At 38.3% G+C, this 26,999-nt stretch overlaps 1 protein-coding gene across 6 annotated transcripts in view; it reads right to left on the bottom strand.

Annotated features, from left to right (window-relative positions):
* The window catches only part of LOC101001603 (phospholipid-transporting ATPase FetA-like), a 111,681-nt gene that overhangs the window by 73,859 nt on the left and 10,823 nt on the right, over positions 1–26,999 (bottom strand). For all 6 annotated transcript variants that reach the window (XM_009188560.2, XM_009188565.2, XM_009188563.2 and 3 more), the window contains 2 exons: positions 26,444–26,524; positions 1,657–1,715 (listed from right to left, as the gene is read on the bottom strand). In XM_009188560.2, coding sequence (XP_009186824.1) covers positions 1,657–1,715; positions 26,444–26,453 — 69 coding nt within the window. In that variant the 5' untranslated portion in view covers positions 26,454–26,524. The remainder of the gene's footprint in view (positions 1–1,656; positions 1,716–26,443; positions 26,525–26,999) is intronic.

The raw sequence follows: 26,999 nt of genomic DNA, 5'->3' as shown, positions 1-26,999 counted from the left end.
CTCATGTTTAATTGTAATTCCCAGTGTTGGGGAGTGACCTGGTGGGGGGTGATTGAATCATGGAGGCAGATTTCCCCCATGCTATTCATGTGTTCTCACAAGATCTGATGATTTAAAAGTGTAGGATCCCCTTCACTCTCTCTCTGTCTTTCCTGCCACCACGTGAAGAAGGTGCTTGCTTCCCTTTTGTCTTCTGCCATGATTGAAAGTTTCCTGAGGCCTCCCAGTCATGCTTCCAGTTATGCCTGAGGAACTGTGAGTCAATTAAACCTCTTTTCTTCATACATTACCCAGTCTCAGGTAGTTATTTATAGCAGTGTGAGATTGGACTAATATACCACTCTTACTCAGAAATCATAAACTAATATCCCACAGAGACCACAAACATATATTTTTATATAATTATAGCTATGTATATGTATACATAGCTACACATGCATGTAATTATATTATGTATAAAACCATTGCTTGTGATCATAGAAGACTGAAAACAACCCAAATGTCCATTTAAAAGGAACTGATTAAATAAAATATGTTAAATCTACAGAGCAAATACTATATATTATAGCTGAAGAAGGAAAAAAAAGAAAAAAACTATTATAAAATTATGATGATGAAAACATCTCCAGGATACAGTGTTAAGGTTCAGAATAGTGTAAAAATAGGAAAATAAGACTATATATTTATATTTGCTTTATTTGCACAAAGAGACACTAATCTGATTAATACACACAAGAAAACTAACAGTGTTTCCCTCAGGGGAGCAGATATGGACAAGGATGGGGTATTGGAGCACGCCTTTTCAATATATATCTTTTCATGAATTACTTAGTCATAGATACATAAATAAGTGAAAAATGAACAATCCAACAGAAAGTGAGCAAAGATCATTAATAGGTATTTTCCAGAAAAAGAAATACAAAAGGCTAATTAACATGAATGTCATTTTCATCTAAGAGCTGGCAAAGATGAAAAAGATTGATAATAGCAAGTTTGATAGGAATGTGGAGAAACGGGCAGTCTCTACTTTAAGTAGAAACATAAATGGATATAATTCTTTTTGGGGGCAATCTGGCCTCTGATAATTTTAAATTTTTAGTGTGTTTTTCTTTTGGCACAGCCAATTTACTTTTAGGAAACTTTCACAAGATACAGTCACACAAATGTGCCAAAATATATGTATAATGGTGTTCATTCAGCACCATTTAGCATAGCAAAACACTGGAGACATTTAAATGTTCATCAATAGAAGACTGACTAAATAAATCAAGGTTTATCAATATAATGAAAAACAATGTCGCTATTAAATAAATGAGGGATATCTATATGTATTGTCATAGATAAATGTCTAAGTGAAAAAATAAAATTGTAGAACTATGCTTTCATTTGCGCAAGAAAAAGCTACAGTATTTATTTTCTGGGAGTTACATATAAACCTGAAATCTGAGACATTCTCTCCCTAGCTTATGTCACTGGATTAATTTTGGCTTCTGAGCCTTCATTGCACCACTCATTGTTTAGGAGCTTGAAAGAAAGTGTAATAGAATCTGTGTTATATAGGATCTACATCTACAAAGAATTTCATGCTCCCCCAACAAAGAAGAATATTATAGAATACTGACCCCCTTCTGAAACAGCCAGAGGGAAGACACTCACCGGATATACAAAAATACTGTTGAATTCTTTGTTGTTGGCTTGCAGATATCTCTCATGTTCTGAAAAAAGATGGGATAAACGATGAGATGGATGCCCCTGTGTATATCGGACTGGGATGTTGGCTGCTAGTGAAGACTTCACTAGATCCCCACACTTTCTTGCTGAAGATATCTATTTAAGGATGGGAGTTTGTCTCTTTAATCAAAATAATCAAGAAATATAATAAAAATAAAAATACTCAAGTATTGAAGCTTTCTGGAGGCAACAGGACAAGTAACTCCTGAGGAGTTCTCCACCATCAATGCTTCTAGTACTTCCTAGATTAGGTCTCCACAGACAACAAGATGGTCTGCACCAATTTTAGTGCCAAACACAGAAACCCAGCCTTCCCTCATAAGTCAATTTTAGCACTTTGTCTTAATATATCTGAGGCTGTTTTCCAAGTCAGCTTGTCCTAAACTTGCTTAACTAAATTTAAATTAATAAATCATGACTGAGCATCTATTGCACAGAGGCCAGTGTACTGGATCCCGTGGAGGGATAAAACGATGAGTAAGACAGTCTCTGACTTTAAGGACTTTAGTATAGTAGAAGCCTGATAACTACTTGACAAAATCATCACATCAAAACATAGAGGTGTTTGTTACAAACTATTACAAATAGTGAGCCTGTTACCATGCTATGAACAAACAAATATATATATGTGTGTGTATATATATATTTCTTATATGTGTGTGTATATATATATATATAATCAATAGATCTTTCTCCCCTGAATGAAATATTCCTATAGTCTCTTTGGTTCTTCCTTGGTTCAGCAAGCATTTGCTGAGTTCTTGGCAGGTTCAGGCTCTGTGCTAGGTCCTAGGGTTATGAGATGAGGAAAACGTCATCCCTGACCATCTTGGTACTCCTATTCCTAGTAGGAAAGACAAATACAAAATAAAATTTCAATCTAATGCAAGGGCAGAGATACAGATTGGAGGTGCACAGAAGAGGGGATGGAAGTCAGGGAAAGGAGGACATAGAGGTATTCCTGGAGGAGAAGATGCTTTAGTTATTTGGATGATATGGATTAAGTGCTTCCCAGTTCTCTTAAGCCTATGTATTATACCAAGCAATCTAGAATTTAGCCTGAAGGCTGACAGTGCTCCTAAGCTTTCTACCCTTTTTTTTTTTGAGATGGAGTTTCGCTCTTTTTGCCCAGGCTGGAGTGCAATGGCGCGATCTCGGCTCACTGCAACCTCCGCCTCCCAGGTTCAAACAATTCTCCTGCCTCCGCCTCCCAAGTAGCTGGGATTACAGGCATGCGCCACCACCCTGGCTAATTTTGTATTTTTAGTAGAGACAGGGTTTCTCCATGTTGGTCAGGCTGGCCTTGAACTCCCGACCTCAGGTGATCCACCTGCCTTGGCCTCCCGAAGTGCTGGGATTACAGGCGTGAGCCACCGCGCCCGGCAGCTTTCTACCCTTAATGCTTCTGGTAATTCCTAGATAATGTCTCCATAGAATTTGCCCCCTCAGAGAGTGGGCCATAGCAACCCCTCCGCCTCTGAGTTGTATTGAATATCTACTTTAAAGCTCTTCTGGTCCCCTAAGGTCCTCCTTGGCCCAAGGCTCACAAGATTAAAAAGAAACTTCCTTCCTTGGCCCTCAAAAATTCTATCCTAGGCTACCAACTCCTACTCTGATCTTGAGCTACTTGATTCACTCCTCCAAGAGGAGTCTCTGGCTCCAGGTCCTAGAAACCCAACCCTGCAATTGTTCAAGTTTGTTTTTTTTTTGTTTTGTTTTTTGTTTTTTTGTTTTTTTTAGCTATGATTCATATAATATAAAATTCACACCCTGAAAGTGTACAATTGAGTGGCTTTTAGTATATTCACGGTTATGCAACCATCGTCGTTAATTCCAGAACATATTCATCATCCCCCAAAGACACCTCATACATGTACTCTCAATCTCACCTCTCCTCTCAGTCCCTGGTGGACACTAATCTACTCTCTGTCTCTGTGGATTTGTGTATTCTGGACATTTTACATAAATAGAAGCAATAAAATATGTGGTCTTTTGAAACCGGCTTCTTTCACTTAGAATAATGTTTCCAAGGTTCATTCATGTTGTAGTATGTATCAGTACTTCATTCCTTTTTACATCTGAACAATATGTCAATGTTTGGATGTACCACATTTTACTTATCTATTCATCCATATTTGGGCATTTGGTTTGTTTCCACCTTTTGGCTACTGTGAAGAATACGGCTATGAACATCCATGTATAAGTTTTTGTGTACACATGTTTTCATTCCTCTTGAGTATATACCTAGGAGTAGAATCAATAGGTCAAATGGTAACTTTATATTTAATTTTTTGAGGAACTGCTTAACAGTTTTCCACAGTATCTGTACTATTTTACATTCCCTCCTCACAATGTATGAGTGTCCCAATTTCTCCACATTCTCTCCAGCACTTGTTATTGCTCATGCTTTTTACTTTAGTAATTTTAAAGGCTGTGAAATAGTATCTCACTGTGGTTTTGATTAGCATTTCCCTAATGACTAATGATGATGTTGAGTATCTTTTCATGTGCTTATTAGCTATTTGTATATTTTTCCTTTGAAGAAATGTCTATTCAGATTATTTGACCATTTTTTAAAAATTTCAACTTTTGTTTTACATACAGGGGGTACACGTGCAGTTTTGTGGCATAGGTATATTGCATCCACAACCCCTCCCCCTCTAGTAGTCCACAGTGTCTACTGTTCCCGTTAATGTCTTTGACCATTTTTAAATTGTGTTGTCTCTTTATCACTGAACTGTAAGAGTTCTTTATATATTCTGGATAGAAGGCCCTTATCAAATATATGATTTGCGAATATTTTGTACCATTCTGAGTTGTCTTTTCATTTTCTTGAAAGTTTGCTTTGAAGCAACAAAATTTTTTATTTTGATGAAGTCCTATTTGTTTTTTCTTTGGTCATTTGTGTTTTTGGTGTCATAGTTAAGAAACCATTCCTGGCCGGGCGCGGTGGCTCAAGCCTGTAATCCCAGCACTTTGGGAGGCCGAGACGGGCGGATCACGAGGTCAGGAGATCGAGACCATCCTGGCTAACACGGTGAAACCCCGTCTCTACTAAAAATACAAGAAAATTAGCCGGGCGAGGTGGTGGGCGCCTGTAGTCCCAGCTACTTGGGAGGCTGAGGCAGGAGAATGGCGTGAACCCGGGGGGGCGGAGCTTGCAGTGAGCCGAGATCGCGCCACTGCACTCCAGCCTGGGGCACAGAGCAAGACTCCGTCTCAAAAAAAAAAAAAAAAAAAAAAAGAAACCATTCCTAATTCAAGGTCATTAGAATTTACTCCTATTTCTTTTTCTAAAAGTTTTATAGCCCAGATGCAGTGACTCGCACCTGTAATCCCAGCACTTTGGGAGGTTGAGGCAGGAGAATTGCTTGAGCCCAGGAGTTCAAGACAAATCTGGGCAACATAGTGAGATCCCATCTCTGCAAAAACTAAAATTAGGCATGATGGTGCAGCCTGTGATCCCAGCTATTCACGAGGCTGAGGTGGGATGATCACTTGAGGCCAGGATTGAGGCTGGCCAATGAGCCATGATTGCACCACCACACTCCAGTCTGGGCAGCAGAGCAAGACTCCAAAAATAAATAAATAAACAAAATTAAAAAGAGTTGTATAGTTGTAGCTCTTACATTTAAGTCTTTGATCTATTTTGCAGTAATTCTTGTATATGGTGTGAAGTAGGGGTCCATTTTTATTTTTATGTTTTTGTATGTGTATATCCAGTTCTACCAGCACCATTTGTTGAAAAGACTATTCATTTCCCAATGAACAGTTTTAACGCCCTTTTGAAAATCAATTGACTGTATGCGTTTTCTGTATCTACTGAGATAATGCGGTTTTTATTCTTCACTTTGTTGATGTGGTATATCACATTGATTAATTTGCATATGTTAAGTGATCTTTGTGTCCTAGAGATAAGACCCACTTGGTCATGATATATGATTCTTTTACGGTGATAATGGATTTATTTGCTAGTATTTTGTTGAGGATTTTTGCATCTATCAGAAGTATTGGCCAATCCTTTTCTTTTCTTGTAGTGTCTTTGGCTTTGGTATCAGAGTAATGCTGGCATGATAAAATGAGTTTGAAAGTGTTCTCTCTTTTTCAATGTTAGGAAGAGTTTAAGAAGGACTAATGTTAATTCTTTGTTAAATGTTTGATAGAATTAACCTGTGAAGCCATCTGGTTAACTGCCTGCCTTGACCTCCCAAAATGCTGGGATTACAGGCGTGGGCCACTGCACCCGGCCTGCTGGGAGGTTTTTGATTACTAATTCGATCTCCTTACTTATTAGTCTGTTCAGACTTTTCCTTTGTTAATCAGGCTTGGCAGGTTGCATGTCTCTAGGAATTTATCCATTTCTTCTAGGTTATTCAATTTGTTGGCGTATAACTTTATAATAGTCTCTTGTGATCCCTTTTATTTTTGTGGCATCAGTTGTAATCTTTTCTCTTTCATTTTGGATTTTAGAGTCTTCTCTTTTAAAAATAAAAGTTTACTTAAGGGTTTGTCAATTGGGTTTATCTTTTCAATAAACCAATTCTTAGTTTCATTAATTTTTCTTACTGTTTTTCTATTCTCCATTTTATTTATTTTTACTCTCATTCCTTCCTTCTGCTAACTTTGGGCTTAATTTGTTCTTTTCCTAGTTCCTTAAGGTATAAAGGTAGGTTGTTTAATTGAGATCTTTCTCTTTTTTTCCTTAATGTAGGCATTTATTGCAATAAATTTCTCTCTTAGAACAACTTTTGCTACATCCCATAAGTTTTGTTATGTTTCCTTTATATAAAGGTATTTTTACTTCACCTTTTTGATTTCTTTTTTCATCCATTGGTTATTCTAGTTTCATACCATGTGGTTAGGAAAGATACTTAATATACTTCCAATCTTTTTACATTTGTTAAGACATGTTTTGTGGCCCAACATATGATTTATACTGGGAAAAGAACAACATATTCTGCTGTTTGGGGATGGAATGTTCTGTATATATCTGCTAGGTCCCTTTGGTCACAGTGTTATTCAAGTCTACTGTTTCCTTGATTCTGTTTCTGAATGATTCTATTGTTGAAAGTGGATTAATGAGGTTCTCTACTATTACTGTACTGCCGTCTATTTCTCCCTTCAGTTCTGTTTATCTTTGCCTTATATATTTAAAGTAATTATAGATAGGTAAGTATTTACTATTGCCATTTTGTTAATTGTTTTCTGAGTGTTTTGTAGTTCCTTTGTTCCTCTCTTGCTGTCTTCCTTTGGCCTTATACATTTAAGTGCTTTGTTGCTGGATGCATTTATACTCACTAGTGTTATATCCTATTTATGAATTGGCCCTTTTATCATTAAATAATGACCTTTTTGTCTTCTATGACAGATTTGTCTGACATAAGTATAGCCATCCTTGCCCTCTTTCAGTTACCATTTGCACAGAATATCTTTTTACATCCCTTCACTTTCAGCCTATGTATGTCCTTAAAGCTAAAGTGACTCTCTTGTGGGTAGCATATTGTTAGATCTTGTTTTTTGTTTGTTTTGTTTTCTCATTCAACAATTCTAGTCAGTCTTTTGATGGAAGAATTCAATCTATTTACATTTAAAGTAATTATAGATAGGTATTTACTATTGCCATTTTGTTGTTTTCTGAGTGTTTTGTAGTTCCTTTGTTCTTCTCTTGCTGTCTACCTTTGTGATCTGATGACTTTTGCAGTGGTGTGCTTTGATTCCTATCTTTCTCTTTTCTATATCTACTAGAGGCTTTTTCTTTGTGGTTACCATTTGTACAAATTGTTACCAAGATGAAACTGAGATGTTCAGCTAGGCTTATCCAAGGATTTGAGAGTAAATAGATTTAGATTATACACACTAATTTGGACAGAGTTGACATTTTTGCAATATTAGTCCCCTATCTGGTAACGTGCTATATTCCTGTGAGAGAGACAGAGAGATAGCTGTTGGCGTCCTCCTGGGATGCCACTCCTTTGTGCATGATGATCATGTCCATATAGTCAGCTTACCAGCAATACATAAGCAAATGGCTATGAGTCTTCTCTGGACTATGCTTACAACCCAGCTATGCAGCTCGTAGTTTGTTCTACTGGACTAGTACATTTCTTCCTTGTTATATTTTATTCTTGTGATTATTAGGATGAATGGTTACTGGATGATTACTAGCTGAATAAACATGGGAGAAGTTTTATACTTACGTGAGATGGGATTGATATATTTTGTTGAGCTTTATTTTGACTGGTTAGTGGCATATTTACAACTGCATGATACAAGGGCTTCTGCTAATCATTGAAGCTTAGCTTCTCCAAAGCAGTGTAATATACATAGCTCAGATAATTTAGTCCCATCTAGGATTTAGAGCTGGTGTATGGCCTATGCCCTTTGTGCAGGGACTTTCTCAGGGGGCACAGATAGCTACCTGATTAAGGCAGGGCACTAGAGAAGTATTGGTGTTTCTATTTGTGCTGAGATTCTCCAGTCCCTGGACAGGCTATGTTCATACTCAATATATTAATGGATTAGTTAATAAAATCAGTTTCTCCCATGCCATTTATCCCTTCAGACCAGTAAAACCTATTTGTTTAAAAATATTGTTTTATAACTCTTGATAGAGTTATAATATTTTCTTACTGGATTTTACATTTCTTATTAAATTTAATCCTAAATATCCCTGATTGTTTTTTAACCTAATGAGGGTCTAACAGCCTCTGCCAGTAATTTATCTGGGTGCAACAGGCCATTCTTTCACTAGTTCTGAAGGATACCTGGGGTTCAGGCTCTACACAACAACTGAATACTGAACACATATCTCCCTCTTTGAGTTGAAGAGTAAAGTAAAGCAGTAGATTCCAAGATTCAGAGCCTGAGTTGCTAAAGACAGATTGAGACTCCAAAGTAGGGGCAGGATTAACCTTCATCTTGTTCTGGCTCTTTGATGACAGACCCGCCATGAAGAAAGAAGAAGGAGAAAGGAAAGTAGAATTTTCATCAGAAGAAGAGGAATTGGGGGCTAGAAAGTCAGATTTCCTAAGAGGTCTATGAAGAAGGAAAAGAAGGAATGATGAGAAAAGTGGTTAAAATATCACTTTGCACAACCATCTAAGAGAATAAACTAAATGTATGAGAGAGAAAAAAGGCAGACTATAAGGAAAGAAAGTAACCAGCCTTGTTTGAGATCATAAAGGCAGGAAGAAAGTTTTCAGACTGGATAATAAAGATTAATTTAAGATTCCCTGGGGCATGTAAATACTGGGAGAGAAAACTAGGTGACTAAGTGTTTTCCCCATTACTTGTTAATTCAAAGGTTTTTCCTGTTTGGCTGAAACAAGAATGACAAAATGTGAATTATGAGTGAGAGGTTAGAATGACAGAAGGTCGGAAATTAGTTGAGACAAGGAGAGTCTAGGAAATGGTTTAGTTGAAGAAGTCCTAGCTATGGAACTCAAGGAGACAAACACCTACTTCTAGCCACTAGTGACTGTGGAAAATTCATTCTCCATTAGGAACTGAGGGTTGAGTCTACAGCCTATTCAGTCAAAGACTGGTTTCAAAGGACCTGTCCTAAAAGCTGGCCTGGGCATGGTTAAATAATTGAACTAAAAGGGCCAGACATCTTGGTGAAGTGAGGCAACCTGGTGTTATAAAATGTGCCGTAGACTTAAAGTTTAAAAATATAGCAAGCTCCCATAGCGGTTAAGAACACAGACAATTGAGTCAGGCTGTCAGGGTTCAAATCTTAGTCTTCTACTTCAGAGCTTGAGTTGGTGAAGACAGATTGAGACTCCAAAGTCAGGGCAGGATTAACCTTCACCTTATTTTGGTTCTTTGATGACAGACCTGCCATGAAGAAAGAAGGAAAAAGGAGAGTAGGATTTTCACCAGGAGGAGAAGAGGAATTGGGGGCTAGAAAGCCAGATTTCTTAGCCTTGAGAAAGTAACTCATTTTATTCTTCTGTAAGAGGGAAATGACAATAATATCTACTTATAAGCTTATTGGGAGGATTAATGAGTTAAGGCATACAAAATATTTGAGAACAATTCCTAATAATTAAAAATGCTCAGGACATTTTAGCTATTCTAGACTGGACTCTGCAACTAAATTGTTAAGTGACCTAGGGCAAGGCACTTTTCGTTTCTTGGCTTTAGTTTCTTCATGTGTAAAATGGGGTAGTAAAACCTACTGTATATGCTAATAGGACTAAATGAGATGATAAATGTAAAGCGCCTATCTGATTCCTGACAAATTGAAAGTACACATTTTTAACTTGAGAAAGGCGAATGAAAAATAAATAAAAAATAAGAACCACACAAAAGTACACATTAGGCTGTGTGCAATGGCTCATGCCTGTAATCCCAACACTTTGGGAGGCCAAGGAGGGAGGCTCACTTGAGGCCAGGAGTTCAAGACCAGCCTGGTCAAGGTAGCGAGACCCTGTCTCTACAAAAAAAAAAAAAAAAAAATTAATGTAGCTGGGCATGGTGCCACACACCTGTAGCCCTAGCTACATGGGAGGCTAAGGTGGAAGAATTGCTTGAGTCCAGGAGTTGGAGGCTGCAGGGAGCTTGATCATGCCACTGCACTTCAGCCTGAGTGATAGAGGGAGACCCTGCCTCTAACAACAACCAAAAAAAAAAAAAAGTACATATTAAATGTTATATTCTGTTATTTATCTTATAATATGTCAAGGAGATTCCATATGCATCACTGATATAGTTGTCTGTGCCCAAAATAGATTTTGAACTTTCAGCTACCTTCTGTGGATGCACTAGGCCAATCCAGGTAGTGGAAAAGGAAGTGTACAAAAGCCATACTCTAGTGAGGAGAATTCTCAGTCTACCTGTTAAAAAGGTAGTAGAAGTCTCAAAATAGAAGAAGCCTCTGTTTAAGGATATAATGCTTAGAGTTTTGACTCAAATGCCAGGGTGAAAGACTTAGCTCTTATGCAATATATGTAATACAACCTCAGGTTTTAGGGGTTAAAGCTACAGAAGATTGGCAATTATCCTAGACAAGGAAATGGCAGAAACTAAAATGGAAAATGAGCTCTGTAAGATGAAACAAAAGAAAGTAGCACACTGAAATATAAGTAACCAGGAAAAGAAGGAGGAGGGCAGAAAAGGAATGAAGACCAGTTAGTCAGGTGAAAATCAGGCTTAGGAGATTCTGAACAAATAGTTCCTTGTTCACAATGGGGAATTGATCACAAATGGGATTTTCCAGCTAATGCAAGAACAATGAGATGATCTTCTGGAGTGCAAGTCTCTAACTACTGGATTAGTCAAGGCTTACTCTCCACATACTACTGTACTCACAGTTCCATTAAACCCAGGTGCTGGCAGGGCAAATTTAACAATGACCCCTTACTGTAGTTCTAGATTAGCAGGCCTAGGTGATTTCAGCCAAGTCATTTAATGGGTGTCATAGAAATTTCCTTTTCCTGTCTCTAAAAATAAGTGAAGATAGCTGCAAGGGGAAGGATAAAGGGCTAATTTCAGGTCAGATTAGTTGGAGACAGTTATGATTTGGCTGTGATCCCAGCCAAAATCTCATCTTAAATTGTAATCCCATAATCCCCACGTGTCAAGGGTGGGACCACGTGGAGGTAATCGGATCACAGGTGTCATTTCCCCCATGCTGTTCTCATGATAGTGAATGAGTCTCATGAGACCTGACGGTTTTAAAAGTCTCTGGCATTTCCCCTGCTTGCACTCATTCTCTCTCCTGCTGCCCTGCAAGAAGTGCCTTCTGCCATGATTGTAAGTTTCCTGAGGTCTTCCCAGTCATATGGAAACTGTGAGTCAATTAAACCTCTTTTCTTTATAAATTACTGGGTAATTTATTTCCTTATAGCAGCTTGAGAATGAACTAATACAGAGTCAGTTTGCATTAAGAATACTGGAATTTCTCAGATTCCAAATGATCACAATTTATCCTATGGTAGTCAAATAACAATCTAAAACATTACAGCTATCAGAAGATTTTAGCTAACCATATGGCTTAAAGTCTTGAATATACATGAAAATTTATTTTTCATCTCTCCAGACTTCATTTCTGAGATAACTGGAGCATAACCACCAGATATTTCCATGTAAGGAATAGTAAAATGACTGGGCATGGTGGCTTACACCTGTAATCCCAGCATTTTGGGAGGCTGAAGGGGGAGGATTGCTTGAGCCCAGGAGTTCAAGACCAGTCTGGGCAACATAGCAAGACACCATCTCTTAAAAAAAAATGTATGGTAAGAAGAATAGCTAAGTGATGTAGCAGAGAATCATCACAGAAAAGGCCAGTATCCACGGCCCTGCAGAAAGGGCAGTAACTAATTTGCTTTCTCACCACCATTTCATTGCATGTTTCTGGTTCAGTCTACCCACAGCTACATCCCATGGTTTATATTTAACTTACTTATCACACTTACTTACAATACCAGCATTCTCCCACTAAACAAAGATCTCCTTATAGGTACAGGTCATGAGATCAGCTTTTTTAGATGCCACATATGAGTCAGATCATGCAGTATTTGTCTTTCTGTGTCTGGTTTATTCACTTAACATAATGTTCTCCAGATTCATCCATGTTGTTGCAAAATGACCGGATTTATCTCTTTTTTATGGCTGGATAGCATGGTGGTTACCAGGGCCTGGGAGACTGATGAGGGAGAAGTTTGGGAAATGTTGATCAAAGGTTACAAATTTCAGTTAGATAGGAAGAATAAGTTCCAGAGATCTATTGTACAACATGGTGACTATAATAAATAACAATACATTGTATTCTTGAAAAATTCAGAGTAGATTTTAAGCGCTCTCACCATAAAAATGACAACTATGTGAGGTAATGTATATGTTAATCAGCTTGATTTAACCATTCTGGAAGGGGTTTTGTGTGTGTGTGTGCATTTCAAAACATGTTGTACACAATAAATATATATAATTTCGTGTTAATTAAAAAACCATTAAAATATTTCAGTAGCTTTTGAGGTACAAGTGATTTTGGCTACATGGATGCATTATACAGTGGTGAATTCTGAGATTTTGGTTGACCCATCACCCAAGCAATGTACACCGTACTCAATATGTAGTTTTTTATCCCTAACTCCATTTGCACCCTCCCCCTTCTGAGTCTCCAAAGTCCATTTTATCACTTTGTATGCCTTTGTGTACTCCTAGCTTAGCTCTCACTTATAAGTGAGAACATACAGTAGCTAGTCTTCCATTCCTGAGTTACTTCACTTAGAATAATGTCCTCCAGCTCCACCCACGTTACTGCAAAAGACATTATTTCATTCCTTTTTATGGCTGAGTAGTATTCCATGGTGTATATATACAACATTTTCTTTATCCACTCATTGGTTGGTGCGTACTTAGGTTGGTTCTGTACCTTTGCAACTGTGACCTGTGCTTCAATAAACATGTGTGCATGTGTCTTTTTCACATAATTATTTCTTTTCTTTTGAGTAGATATCCAGCAGTAGGACTGCTGAATCAAACGGAAGATCTATTTTTAGTTCTTTAAGGAATTTCCATACTGTTTTCCATAGAGATTGTACTAATTTACATTCCCACCAGCAGTGTATTAGAAAAATACTTACAACCACGTCCTTCTCTTTTCACCATATCCATACCAATATCTATTGTTTTTTGGTTATTCTTGTAGGAGCAGGGTGGTATATCATTGCAGTTTTAATTTGCATTTCCCTGATGATTAATAATGCTGAGCATTTTTTTCATGTTTGTTGGACATTTGTATCTCTTCTTTTGAGAAATGTCTATTCATGTCATTGGCTCACTTTTTGATGGGATTATTAGTTTTTTTCTTGCTGATTTGTTTGAGTTTCTTGTAGATTCTGGATATTAGTCCTTTGATGGATGCAGGGTTTACAAATATTTTCCCCCATTCTGTAGGTTATCTGTTTACTCTGATGATTATTTCTTTTGCTGTGCAGAAGCTTTTTAGTTTAATTAGGTCTCATTTATTTGTTTTTGTTGCATTAGCTTCTGGGTTTTAGTCATGAATTCTTTGCCAAGGCCAATGTTCAAGAGAGTTTTTCCAAGGTTATCTTCTAGAATTTTTATGGTTTCAGGTGTTGGATTTAAGTCTTGATCCATTTTGAGTTGACTTTTGTATATGGTGAGAGATTGGGATCTAGCTTCACTCTTCTACACGTGGCTAACCAGTTTTCCCAGCACCATTTATTAAATAGGGTGTCCTTTCCACAGTTCATGTTTTTGTATGCTTTGTCAAAGATCCGTTGGTTGTAAGTAATTGGCTTTATTTCTGTGTTCTCTATTGCGTTCCATTGGTCTGTGTTTCTACTTTTATACCAGTACTATGCTGTTTTGGTAACTATAGCCTTGTAGGATAATTTGAAGTCTGGTAATGTGATGCCTCCAGGTTTGTTTTTTACTTATGGACTGCTTTGGCTATTCAGGGTCTTTTTTGGTTCCATATGTAGAATTGTTTTTCCTAATTTTGTGAAAAATTATGCTGGCATTTTGATAGGACTTTCATTGAATCTGTAGATTGCTTTGGGCACTGTGGTCATTTTCACAGTATTGATTCTTCTAATCCATGAGCATCAGATGTGTTTCCATTTGTTTCTATCATCTATAATTTCTTTCAGCATTGTTTTATAGTTCTCCTTGTAGAGATCGTTCACCTCCTTAGTTAATATATTCCTAGGTATTTTATATTTTTTGCAGCTGTTTTAAAAGAGATTGAGTGTTCCTGATGCGAGTCTTAGCTTGGTGTTTGTTGGTGTATAGTAGTGCTACTGATTTGTGTACATTGATTTTGTAACTTGAGACTTTTCAAAATTTGCTTATTAAATCTAGGAGTCTTCTGGAGGAGTCTTTAGGGTCTTTTAGGTATATGACCATATCTCCAGTGAACAGAGACAGTTTGATTTCCTCTTTCCAACTGAGATGCCCGTTATTTCTTTCTCTTGCCTGATTGCTCTGGCTAGGACTTCCTAATGGACTACGTTGAATAGAAATGGTGAAAGTGGGCATCCTTGTCTTGTTTGAGTTCTCAGGGGGAATACTTTCAACTTTTCCCATTCAGCAGGATGTTGACTGTGGGTTTGTTATATATAGGTTTTATTATTTTGAGGCAAGTCCCCTTCTATACCTAGTTTATTGACACAAAGCAATGCTGGATTTTATCAAATGCTTTTTCTGCATCTATTGAGATGATCATACTTTTTTTTTTTTTTTTTTTTTTTTTTTGAGACGGAGTCTTGCTCTGTTGCCCAGGCTGGAGTGCAGTGGCATGATCGTGGCTCACCACAACCTCCGTCTCCCAGGTTCAAGTGATTCTCCTGCCTCAGCCTTCTGAGTAGCTGGGACTACAGGTGCATGCCACCATGCCTGGCTAATTTTTGTATTTTTAGTAGAGACAGGACTTCACAATGTTGGTCAGGCTAGCCTTGAACTCCTGACCTTGTGATCCACTAGCCTCAGCCTCCCAAAGTGCTATATTACAGGAGTGAGCCACTGTGCCCGGCCAATCATATGTTTTTAATTCTGTTTACGTGATGTGTCACAATTATTGACTTCCATATGTTAAACCATCCCTGAATCCCTGGGATGAAACCCACTTGATTATGGCAGGTTTGATCAGCCCACTTGATCTTTCTGATGTGCTGTTCGATTTGGTTAGCTAGTATTTTGTTGAGGATTTTTGCATCTATGTTTATCAGGGATATTGGTCTGTAGTTTTGTTTTTCTTTTTTAAATGTCCTTTCCTGGTTTTGGTTTCAGGGTGATACTGGCTTCATAGAATGTTTTAGGGAGGATTACCTCTTTCTCAATCTTTTGAAATATTTCAGTAGAATTGGTACCAATTCTTCTCTTAATGTCTGGTAGAATTCACATTAGAATCCATCTGGCCCTGGGCTTTTTTATTGCTAGCAATTTTTTAAAATTACCCATTCAATCTCACTGCTTGTTATTAGTCTGTTCAGGGGACCTATTTCCTCCTGACTTAATCTAGGAGAGCTGTATGTTTCCAGGAATTTATCCATTTCCTCTAGATTTTCTAGTTTGTGTGCATAGAGGTGTTGCTGGTAGTCTCAAATTTGATCTTTTATATTTCTGTGGTGTCAATTGTAGTATCTCCAGTTTTATTTCTAATTGAATTTATTTGAATTTTCTCTCTTTTCTTGGTTGATCTAGCTAATAGTCTATCAATTTTGTTTATCTTTTCAGAGAACCAGCTTTCTGTTTCATTTATCTTTTGCATTTTTTTGTTTCAATTTCATTGAGTTCTGCTCTGATCTTTATTATTTCTTTTCTTATGCTAGCTTTGGGTTTAGTTTGTTCTTGTTTCTCCAGTTCCCTGAGGTGTGATATTAGATTGTCAACTTGTGATCTTTCCAACTTTTTGATGCAGGTATTTAGCACTATAAACTTTCCCATTAGCACTTTTTTTTGCCGTATCTCAGAGGTTTTAATGATCTGTGTCACTATTGTCATTCATTTAAAAGAATTTTTAAATTTCCATCTTGAGTTCATTGTTAACCCAAAAACAATTCAGGAGCAGATTGTTTAATTTCCATGTATTTGTATAGTTTTGAGCATTTCTTTTGCAGTTAATTTCTACTTTTATTCCACTGTGGTCTGAGAAAATACTTGATCTAATTTTGATGTTTATAAATTTATTAAGACTTGTTTTGTGGCCTATCATATGGTCTATCTTGGAGAATGTTAAATATATTGATGAGAAGAATGCATATTGTGCATATCTTGGGTAGAACGTTTTATAAATATCTGTTAGGTCCATTTGTTCCAGAGTGCCACTTAAAGTCCATTTTGTTGTTGTTGTTGTTGACTTTGTCTTGATGACCTCTCTAGTACTGTCAGTGGAATACTGAAGTTCCCCACTATTATGATGTTGCTATCCATCTCATTTAGTAAGTCTAGTGGTAACTGTTTTATGAATCTGGGAGCTCCAGTGTTAGGTGCATATAAATTTAGGATTGTAATACCTTCTTGTAATTGAGCCTTATATCATTGTATAATGACCTTGTCTTTTTTTCACTGTTGTTGCTTTAAGGTCTATTTTATTTTAGATAAGAATAGCCACTCCTGCTTGCTTTTGGTTTCCATTTGCATGGAGTATCTTTTTCCACCCCTTTACCTTGAGTTTATATAAATCCTTACAGGTTAGGTGAATCTCTTACAGACAGTAGATGCTTGGTTTGTGATTTTTTTAATCCATTCTGCCAATCTGTATCATTTAAGTGGAGCATTTAAGCAATTTATAGTTAACATTAATATTGAGATGTGAGGTACTGTTCCATCTATCATGTTGTTACCTAGATACTTTGTATTTTTCATTGTGTTATTGTTTCATAGGCCTTGTGAGTTTTATGCTTTCAAGAGGTTCTATTTTGCTGCCTATCGAGCTTTGTTTCAAGATTTAGAACTTCTTTTAGAATTTCTTGTAGGATTGGTATGGTAGTGACAAATTCCCTCAGCATTTGTCTGAAAATGACTTTATTTTTCCTTCATTTATGAAACTTAATTTTGCTAGATACAAAATCCTTGGCTGACAGTTATTCTGTTTAAGGAGGCTAAAGATAGGACCCCAATCCCTTCTGGCTTATAAGGTTTCTGCTGAGAAGTCTTCTGTTAGTCTGATGGGTTTTCCTTTACAGGTTAACTGATGGTTTTGTCTCACTGCTCTTAGAATTCTTTCCTTCACATTGACTTTAGATAGCCTGATTACTATATGCTTGGTGATGTCTTTTTGCAAGAAATCTCCCAGTATTTTTTTATGCTTCCTGTATTTGGATATCTAAATCTCTAGCAAGGTCAGAGAAGTTTTCCTCATTTATTCCTTCAAATAAGTTTTCCAAACTTTTAACTTTTTCTTCTCCTTCAGGAACATCAATTATTCTTAGGTTTGGCCATTTTACATAATTCCATATTTTTGGAGACTTTATTCATTTATTTTTATTCTTTTTTTTTCTGATTGGCTTAATTTGAAAGCCTTGTCTTCAAGCTCTGAAATTCTTTCTTCTAGTTGTTCCAGTCTATTTTTAAATCTTTCCACTGCATTTTGTAATTCCCTAAATATGTCTTTCATTTCTGAAAGTTCTGATTAGCTATTCTTCAAGATCTCTATCTCTTTAGAAAATTTTTCATTCATATTCTGAATTTTTTTTTTTTTTTAATTTCTTTGTGTTGGCTTTCACCTTTCTCTGGTATCTCCTTGAACTCAAGAAAATAACCAAAGTTTAATAATCAACCATTTGAATTCTTTATCTGGTATTTCAAAGATTTCATCTTGGCTGGGTGTGGTGGCTCATGCCTGTAATCCCAGCACTTTGGGAGGCCGAGGTGGGTGGATCACCTGAGGTCAAGAGTTCGAGATCAGTCTGGCCAACATGGTGAAACCTCATCTCTACTAGAAATACACACAAAAAATAGCTGGACGTGGTGGCACACACCTGTAGTCCCAGCTACTTGGGGAGGCTGAGACAGGAGAATCGCTTGAACCCAGGAGGTGGAGGTTGCAGTGAGCCAGGATCGTGCCACTGCACTCTAGCTTGGGTGACAGAGGGAGATCTCATCACAAAAAAAAAAAAAAAATGATTTCACCTTTGTTTGGATCCATCGCTGGAGAGCTAATCTTTCGGGGGTGCTATAGAACCCTGTTTTGCCATATTACCAGAATTATTTTTCTGGTTCCTTCTCTTTTGGGTAGACCATTTCTTCTAGTTACTATAGAATTTATTTTTATTTTATTGTGTTTTTAAAAAATTTCTTTTTACCCCCTTAAAGATCTGACTTTAATGTTTACTGTAGCCTAATTCAGCTCTTGGTGCTTTCAGGGGTGAAGATTCTATGTAAGCTCCTTGGTTATCGGGAGTCTTTGTATGACGGCCTTCTCAGATGCTAGTTTGTAGTAACAATGTGCACAGTGTATGAGCAAGTTTACTGTCTCGCACGGGGTTGGAACGGTAGAGTCTTTTTGAAGCTTACTTATTTCATTCCCCTGTGGTATACACCTTTTTGTTTACTTATTTTTCCCTAGTATTTTATTTACTGGGTTGAACAGTCTGGGCTTCGGGCTAGCAGAGGAGGTATCCCTGTGTAGAAACCAGTTGTGGCTGAAGCAGGTGGGTAAATGCAGTACCCAATGGTGGGCAGAGGTCCTAACTTTGTCAGAGGTGGCTGGGGGAGCTCTCACTGAGAAACACTGAGGTTTTATCAGGGGGAAGGGTGGGAGCCACCTCAGCTCCCCTGCCAGGCCAGCAGGAAAGCTATCTACCTCCCAGACACACTCCTGACCATGTTCTAGCTATTCAGATCAGAAAGGTACCTTTTTTCATCTTCAGGAATGTTGATGTTCCAAGAAAGAAAGAATCGTGACTCTACCTCTTGTGCAAGCCTGAACCTGGAGAGTGCTCCTCCTATGGAGATACAGTCACCCTGAGGTATTCCAGAAAGGCTATGCATAGATGCACTCACACCAAGCTCCCATGGGAGAAGCCCCAGCTGCGTCTGCAATGGTGGATGAGGGGGAAAAGAAGTTCCCTTCTCTCAGACTCTTCACCAGCAGCAGGCTTGGTGCCTGGATGTTGGAGTAGAGCTTCAGACTTTCCCTGCTAAGCCCAGGACTGCAACTGTGCCTCTGCTGAAAGAAACTTCCACCAGCAGAAAGATCTGGGACTCAGGGCCTGCCATCCAGAGTCTTTTGTCCCATGGGATATTCCCTTGATGTAGTATACTCCCCTTTCCCCTAGAAGCAGGAGTCCCTGAGAGCCAGACTACTGTGAATTCTGTTGCTCTTCTGGATCTAGCCACCTAGCGGGGCTGCCACACTCCAGGCAGGTACTAGGGAATGACTGCAAGGGATCTAGTTATGTGACCTGTCCTCAAGTTTCCCAGAAGCAGGTACTAGCACTGGCTCTGATGGGCGTTGCAGGGAAGTGACATAGACTCTATGAGAGTCCTTGGTTATAGATAGCCTTAGTGTGTTGGTTTTCTCAAATGCCAGTGGTAGTAAGTAATGACCTGGTCACATAAACAGACTCAGGACCTCCTGGTCGGCCAGGGTGGTGCAGACAATGGTGATAGCTAAGATCAGGCACAAGTTTCCCCCTTCCTGGGTACAGTGTTATTCTACCTGGAGGTGCTGTAATGGACTATGTTGGCCTCTAGCCACAAGGTGGCACTTGGAAAAGAGCACCAGCTGTGGTAGCAGTGGTGGGATTTGTGCTTGCCTTATATTCTCAAGGGAGGGTATTCTGGTTTCTCAGGCAATGGGTAGGGTCATAAAGCTCCCAAAAGTTTCTGTCCTTTGTGTTAAGCTACCAGGGCGGGTGGAGGGGCAAAGCCAGGTGGAGGCTGAATAAGGCAGGTCTGTGCTCTGGCTCTCCCCATGTAGGGCAAACAGCAGCCCCTGTGGAGCTCGAGGGGCAGCTCTCTGGCCACTGGGATATTATTCCAAGGAGAAGCATAGCTGTTTCTACTGTACAGAAGAGTTTGCACAAGGAGTGAGGAGTAGCAGGTGGCAGTAAGCCCCACCCAGCTCCCATTAACATGACAAGACAGATCTGACACTCCTAGTAATCCACTAGCAGCAGCAAGCTAAGGTCCAGGCCATCGTGCTCAGAACTAAAAATTGCCCCAGGTCATAAGCCTTCCCTGCGGAGATACTATGTGAGGTACTGCATATGTTAATTAGCTTGATATAACCATTGTAGAAGGTATGCATATATTTCAAAACATCATGTTGTACACAATAAATATATACAATTTCAAGTCAATTAAAAAAAAATGTACAGACCATATTTTTTCTTTTCTTTAAATTTCTGTAGCCTACTGCTTGGCTCAGCATTAGGCTCTGGATTTAATAAAGACTTATTGAATGAACAAGCACACAAGTGAAAAATGCTTAGAAACATGTTCTGCTAAATTGGGGGTCAGATTGCTGTCCAAATTCCTCCAATAGAGGACAATCACCTCCTTCTTATGGGAAGATCTATATAATCACAAAACAGCTGGACTCAAAGAGGAGCCTCAGCTAAGGCTAATGGTTTGTTGACACTTCTATGCAAAGGTCAGCAAACCAGAGGATATTCAGCATGGCTGAAGAGGGTGTGCAGAGTGCAGTGTTAAGAAGAGCTTTGAGAGGAAGCTCACTCAAGTCTGGAGTGTCATGAAAAGTCCAGCTCCTGAGCTGCCACTGATCTCCTGCACCTCTAAGTCTGACCATCCCCTACAGCTTCATTAATTCTTCTGAGTTAAGCAAAAACAAGTCTAAAATTGTTCAAAAGATCAGAGCCTAAAGAAAATCAAAATAACCATAAAAGCAAAAAAATTTTCCAATTTATTAACTAGGGTCCATAGAAGGCTGGTTTGGCTGGCACAATTTAGGACATGCTCAAAAACCAAAGGCCTTATTCCCTACTCCCCTTACAGACCTTTGGCTTCTCCCTTTTTGTAGGGCAGAAGCTGACAGGAACATCCAGGCAGATGGAAATTGGGAGTTGTGCTTTTCTACTCTGACCACATTTGGAATCTGGGACCAATGATTTCTCATCAATGCAGTAAAGGTAAAGTCAGTCTTGTTTGACTGAACTGCTGGACATTACTTTCAGTGCTTCTCAATCATAAAACCTTTCCTGGGATAGGAGACAAAGGTTTGGGAGTTATATGAAAAGCCATCAGAAACAAAATGCCTTGGTGATGCTAAAAAAGCAATTTAAATCTAAAAGATTCAAACCTTAACCCCTTCTGTTTAGGGCTGCCAGATTTAGCAAATAAAACATTCAGATACAAGATAGGTATATTCCAAATATCAGATGGGACACACATACTAAAAAGTTATTTGTTTATGCAGTGACATGATCACGGCTCACTGCAACCTCTGTCTCCTGGGTTCAAGCGATTCTCCTGCCTCAGCCTCCCAAGAAGCTGGGATTACAAGCGCCTGCCACCACGCCTGGCTAATTTTTGTATTTTTACTAGAGACAGGGTTTCACCATGTTGGCTAGTCTGGTCATGAACTCCTGACCTCAAGTGATCTACCCACCTTGTCTTCCCAAAGTGCTGGGATTACAGGCGTGAGCCACCGCACCCGGCCACTGGGAACTTTTGATCTGTCTTTTCTAAGCAACTTTATGAGATAAAATTTATAAACCATACAATTCACCTATTGAAAGTGTAAAAATTAGTGGTTTTTAGTATGTTCACAGAGTTGTGCAACCTAAATGTCTACTTCTGTGCTTATTTAAATGCTCTTTTGTAAAGTATTCTGTTACTAAGATTCCGATGAACTTTCCTCTCTACATGCCACAATATCTATGCCCTCTTCCTTCCTGGAGTTCTTTTTCTGTTTTTCCTTTTCTGTCCTTTCTTTTTAGTTTCTCTTAGTTATTTTCCATTTGTGATTACACTTTTTTCTTTTTATTAATTTTAAGAATTACCCAAAGTAATATAAAAATACATTTTCACTCTAAAAGATTCAAAAGCAAAAATATATACAGAAAAAATTTAAAGTTTCCTTTCCTGTGCCTTCCACTCCTTCTTTTCCTAAGGAAACCACTCTAAATAGATTGGTGTATATCCTTTGGGTCCCTTCCATTTCAAGGATTTTATATACAAATATTTATGTATATACACACATCTCTCTCTCTATATATATTTTTAATGAGATCCTACTAAATGTATTGCTCTGCAAGTTACCTTTTTCTTTTTACACTATGTATTGGTCATCTTCCCATGTCAATACATATAGATTTACTCCAATCTTTTGAATTACTACCTAGTATTATTTAGTTACCTCTCAATAATTGTTGATACTTTTTATTGTTGTTTTGTGGTGTTGGTGGTGAAGATGGTATTTGCAGAAGTGTGTGGAAGGTAAAGGAAAGGGAAAGGAGAAATACAATAATGGGACAGTCTTGCAAACTCTCTAGGACAGAGAGAACTCTGTAGGCACTATGCTAGGCAGACAATCTAGCGGAATCACACAATACAGATGTAAAACAGAAAAGCATGTCAAGGCAGGGTGTACATAAGATGTTAAATGAATGGCAGAGACCCAAGATAATTAAAATTATATGTCCACACAAAAACTTGTACACATATGTTTACCACAACATTATTCATAATACCCCAAAAATGGAAACAATTCAAATGCCTATCACCTGATGAAGAGATAAACAAACTGTGGTATATCCAAACACTGGAATAGTATTCTGCCATAAAAAGGATACATGCTACAATAAGGATGGACCTTGAAAACATAAGTGAAGGAAGCCAGTAACAAAAGGCCACATTTTATATGATTCTATTTATATGTCAAGTCCAGAAAAAGTACAAAAATTAGCTGGGTGTGGTGGCATGTGCCTTTAGCCCCAGCTACTTGGGAGGCTAAGGTGGGAGGATCACTTGAGCCCAGGAGGCTCAAGCAATGAGCCTCAAGTTGCAATGAGCCAGGGTCACACCACTTCACTCTAGCCTGGGTGATAGAGAGAAACTCTGTCTCAAACAAACAAAAACTGTAGAACCCAAACATTACAGGAATTCAGGAAGGAGAGATAAAGGGGGCAGGGCAGAATTGTTGGAAAGGGCTTCATGGAGAAGGACTTGCACTAAACTCAAGAGATGAACACAGGTTAATTAGGTAGAGATGCAGGGGACAGTTTTGTAAGCAGGAAAAAGGACTTAATGAAAGGCTTGGCATTGAGACTAGACAAGTTCTATGATAGTACAGTAAGTATGAAAATCTGAAGGAGGCAGAAAACAAGAACTTCAAGTCAGGACTTTAACATTAGGATAATGATATTAAATTTTATCTCAGAGAATCCTAGAAAGATTTTGAGCAGGGGAAAACGTGATAAACTGGAATTTCAGAAACATTAATATGATAGATTTATAGGGGAACAGAGTGCAGACAGAAAGACCACTTAAAAGATGGCTGTAATAGTCAACACTTAAAATGATGAAAGGCTGAACTAAGAAGTGATAGAAAATAGAAAGGAGAGGCCCGGCATGGTGGCTCATGCTTGTAATCCCAGAATTTTGGGAGGCCAAGGCGAGTGGACCATTTGAGGTCAGGAGTTCAAGACCGGCCTGGCCAATATGGTGAAACCCCGTCTCTACTAAAAACATAAAAATGCTGGGCATGGTGGTGTGTGCCTGTAATCCCAGCTACTTGGGAGGCTGAGGCATAAGAATCACTTGAACCGGGAGGCGGAGGTTGCAGTGAGCTGAGATCGTGCCACTCCACTCCAGCTTAGGCAACAGAGCTAGACTGTCTCAAAAAAAAAAAAAAAAAAAAAAAAAGAAAAGAAAAGAAAACAGAAAGGAGAGGGTAGACAAGCAAGATGTTAGAACTGGCCAGTATTTATGTACTGTAAAATTTCCAACCAGAATAGGCCTGAAGATTCTGAATATTCAAAATAGTGTTACCTGCCAAATTATTGGGTTTAGCACTGTTGTTTTGTAAATTCAGGGCAACAGGCCAAAATCTTGGGTAAACCAGTATTAATTGCTCACTGCTCAAAATGACAGAAGCAGTAACTCTATCTGCAATATGTAGTCCTAGCCTACCTATAGTGATTTATGCCAGGAAAACTGGTTTCAATTCTTTTTCCTTGGTAAAATGTTTGGCTTTTGAAATAACACACATTTATAAATGTTCTTAATTATCTTTCTGATTGAAAGTGTCAAGCTCTTATAGATTAGTTTTTACACATTTACCAGTGTTTATCATGTGGCAGATACGGTCCTAAATGCTTTATAAATATTACCTAATTTAATCCTTACAGCAACCTTATGTGGTAGCACTTATATTATTATCCCCATTTTATAGAAGAGGAACTGTAGCACGGAGAAATTAAGAGATTTGCCCAAGATAATGTGGTAAGTGGTGGAGCTAGGATTCAGACCTACACAGTATGACTCCAGAATTCATGCTCTTGACTACTATGCTTCCCATATGGTATTTATTTCACTGCATTTATGGCAGATATTTGATATTTATTGGTGCTATTAAATATGCTGTTAAGTAATTAATAAGTTTCCATTCTGTCTAGTTTTGTTGCCATTGTATTGCCATACCTAGCACAGTGGCTGGCACTTATTTAGTAATCAATAAATATTTGTCGAATGAATTGATTAGTCTTTATCGATGATTATTACATTTTTCATTTGCCTGGAACTTACCACTTCCTAAAGTATTCTGCTCTCCATATTTTCTGTTCATAAGAATACGCAGAGCAGTTGATTATCTTTTGGGTTCTTCAGCTCTTTAGCTCTCCTGAGGGTAGCAGAGGACTCCCTGGTTCTCCTTTGGATGGAAGCTTCCTGACTTTCTCCTTCTGGAACTAGGGCCAATGTCCTTGACATGGGTTTCTTCCATGAAGAAATTGTACAATTGCCCAATGACAGCAAGTAAAGAAAGTACACTCGCCTGTAATCTCAGCACTTTGGGAGGCTGAGGTGGGCAGATCATGAGGTCAGATCGAGACCAGCCTGGCTAACATTTTTATGAAACCCCGTCTCTACTAAAAAAAAATACAAAAAATTAGCCGGGCATGGTGGGCACCTGTAGTCCCAGCTACTCGGGAGGCTGAGGCAGGAGAATGGTGTGAACCTGGGAGGTGGAGCTTGCAGTGAGCCGAGATCACGCCACTGTACTCCAGCCTGGGCAACAGAGCAAGACTCTGTCTTAAGGAAAAAAAAAAAAAAGAAAGAAAGAAAGTACACTGTGACCTTTAATCAGTGAACTGATTTCATTCTGCACCTTCTCCATTCCTCAAAAGGAAGCCTAAATCTAAATCTTTCTTTTTCAAAATTTCATGTTAGAAATAATTTGTTGTTGTTGTTCTTACAAAACAGGCAGTTCCATTCTTTCAGAATGGAAGATGGCTGGAGTGTGATTACTCCTGCTCCCTTTAGGATTTTTTTTTTTTTTTTTTTAAGATAGAGTTTCCCTCTGTCACCCAGGTTGGACTGCAATAGCACAATCTTGGCTCACTGCAACCACCACCTCCCAGGCTCACATGATTCTTGTCCCTCAACCTCCCAAGTAGCTGGGACTACAGGCATGCACCACCATGCCTGGCTAATTTATTTATTTATTTATTTTATTTTTAGTAGAGACAGGTTTTGCCATGTTGGCCAAGCTGGTCTTGAACTCCTGGCCTCAAGTGATCTGCTGGCCTTGGACTCCCACAGTGCTGGGATCATAGGTGTGAGACACTACACCTGGCCTCCCTTTAGGATCTTGATTCACCAAAGGAAAGCACAGAAGTGGTATGGAAATCCTCCCTTACAGAGACAGATCCATTTGTTCTGTCCACAAAAAGGTTGTAAAGGAGGACCTCATCTGCCTCAACAGCCTTTTTTCACACTGATCACCTCTTTTTAGCAGGAGGCAGTTATGAAGAATGGGGGAGAGAAGGAAAGGTACACAAGCTTTACTGGTGAATTTCCAAATATAAAAGTTAAGAGAGCACTCAAATTAGGATTTTCAGATGATAAAACAGTGGAGCTTATACTTGTAAGTACAAAGTATTTACTTTTGAAAAATATATTTCCTTTCCTGATCAGTTGTTTGGTAGGTTAACAATCTAATTGGCAGGTTGATCTGTCATATGTGCATGTACACACACACACACACACACACACACACACACTCTCTTCAAAGGTAATGACAATGACATACTCAGATACATTTTCCTGAGTTTACCTATGTTCATCTTGTCTGTCCTCACTTTGGCTTTCAAATAGAGACATTGCAGAGTAGACCAACTATAATTCCATGGAATTTCTATAAAGGAAATAAAGATTCAGAATATGAGAATTTCTCATGCTGATACTGTGTCATTCAAACACATTCTTAAGAAACTTGGAACTTGATCCCTGAAGTCCAAAATGATCTATCTCTAAGACACATATGGTAATTTGGAATTCACTTTATTTATCTTCATCATAAAGTTATAGTTTCAAAGCTTGGGAAACAGATTTCATTTCCTGACAACCGAGTTGAAGCTGATGACTACAGTTGTCAGAAAAATCATCTGAAACCTAGAAACAGGTGAAAGAAATTATTGGGTGATCTTTTAGTACAGTTTTGGGTTTATATCTTTGATTAGTTTTCTATTGACTGGACTATTTTATAACTGGTTAGGGCAGAGGTTAACTTATAGATTTTTATCTAGTAGTGATAAGAATGTTTTATGTCTGGTGGAAAAGATGACTCCAAAGTTTATGACTTATTGCACTTTAGGACATTAATTAGTTTT

This window comes from Papio anubis, chromosome 13 (genome assembly GCF_008728515.1).
Source record: "Papio anubis isolate 15944 chromosome 13, Panubis1.0, whole genome shotgun sequence".
NCBI classification, from domain to species: domain Eukaryota; kingdom Metazoa; phylum Chordata; class Mammalia; order Primates; family Cercopithecidae; genus Papio; species Papio anubis.
Note: the sequence above shows the minus strand (reverse complement) of the source record. Positions and strands in the feature narration are given on the sequence as shown.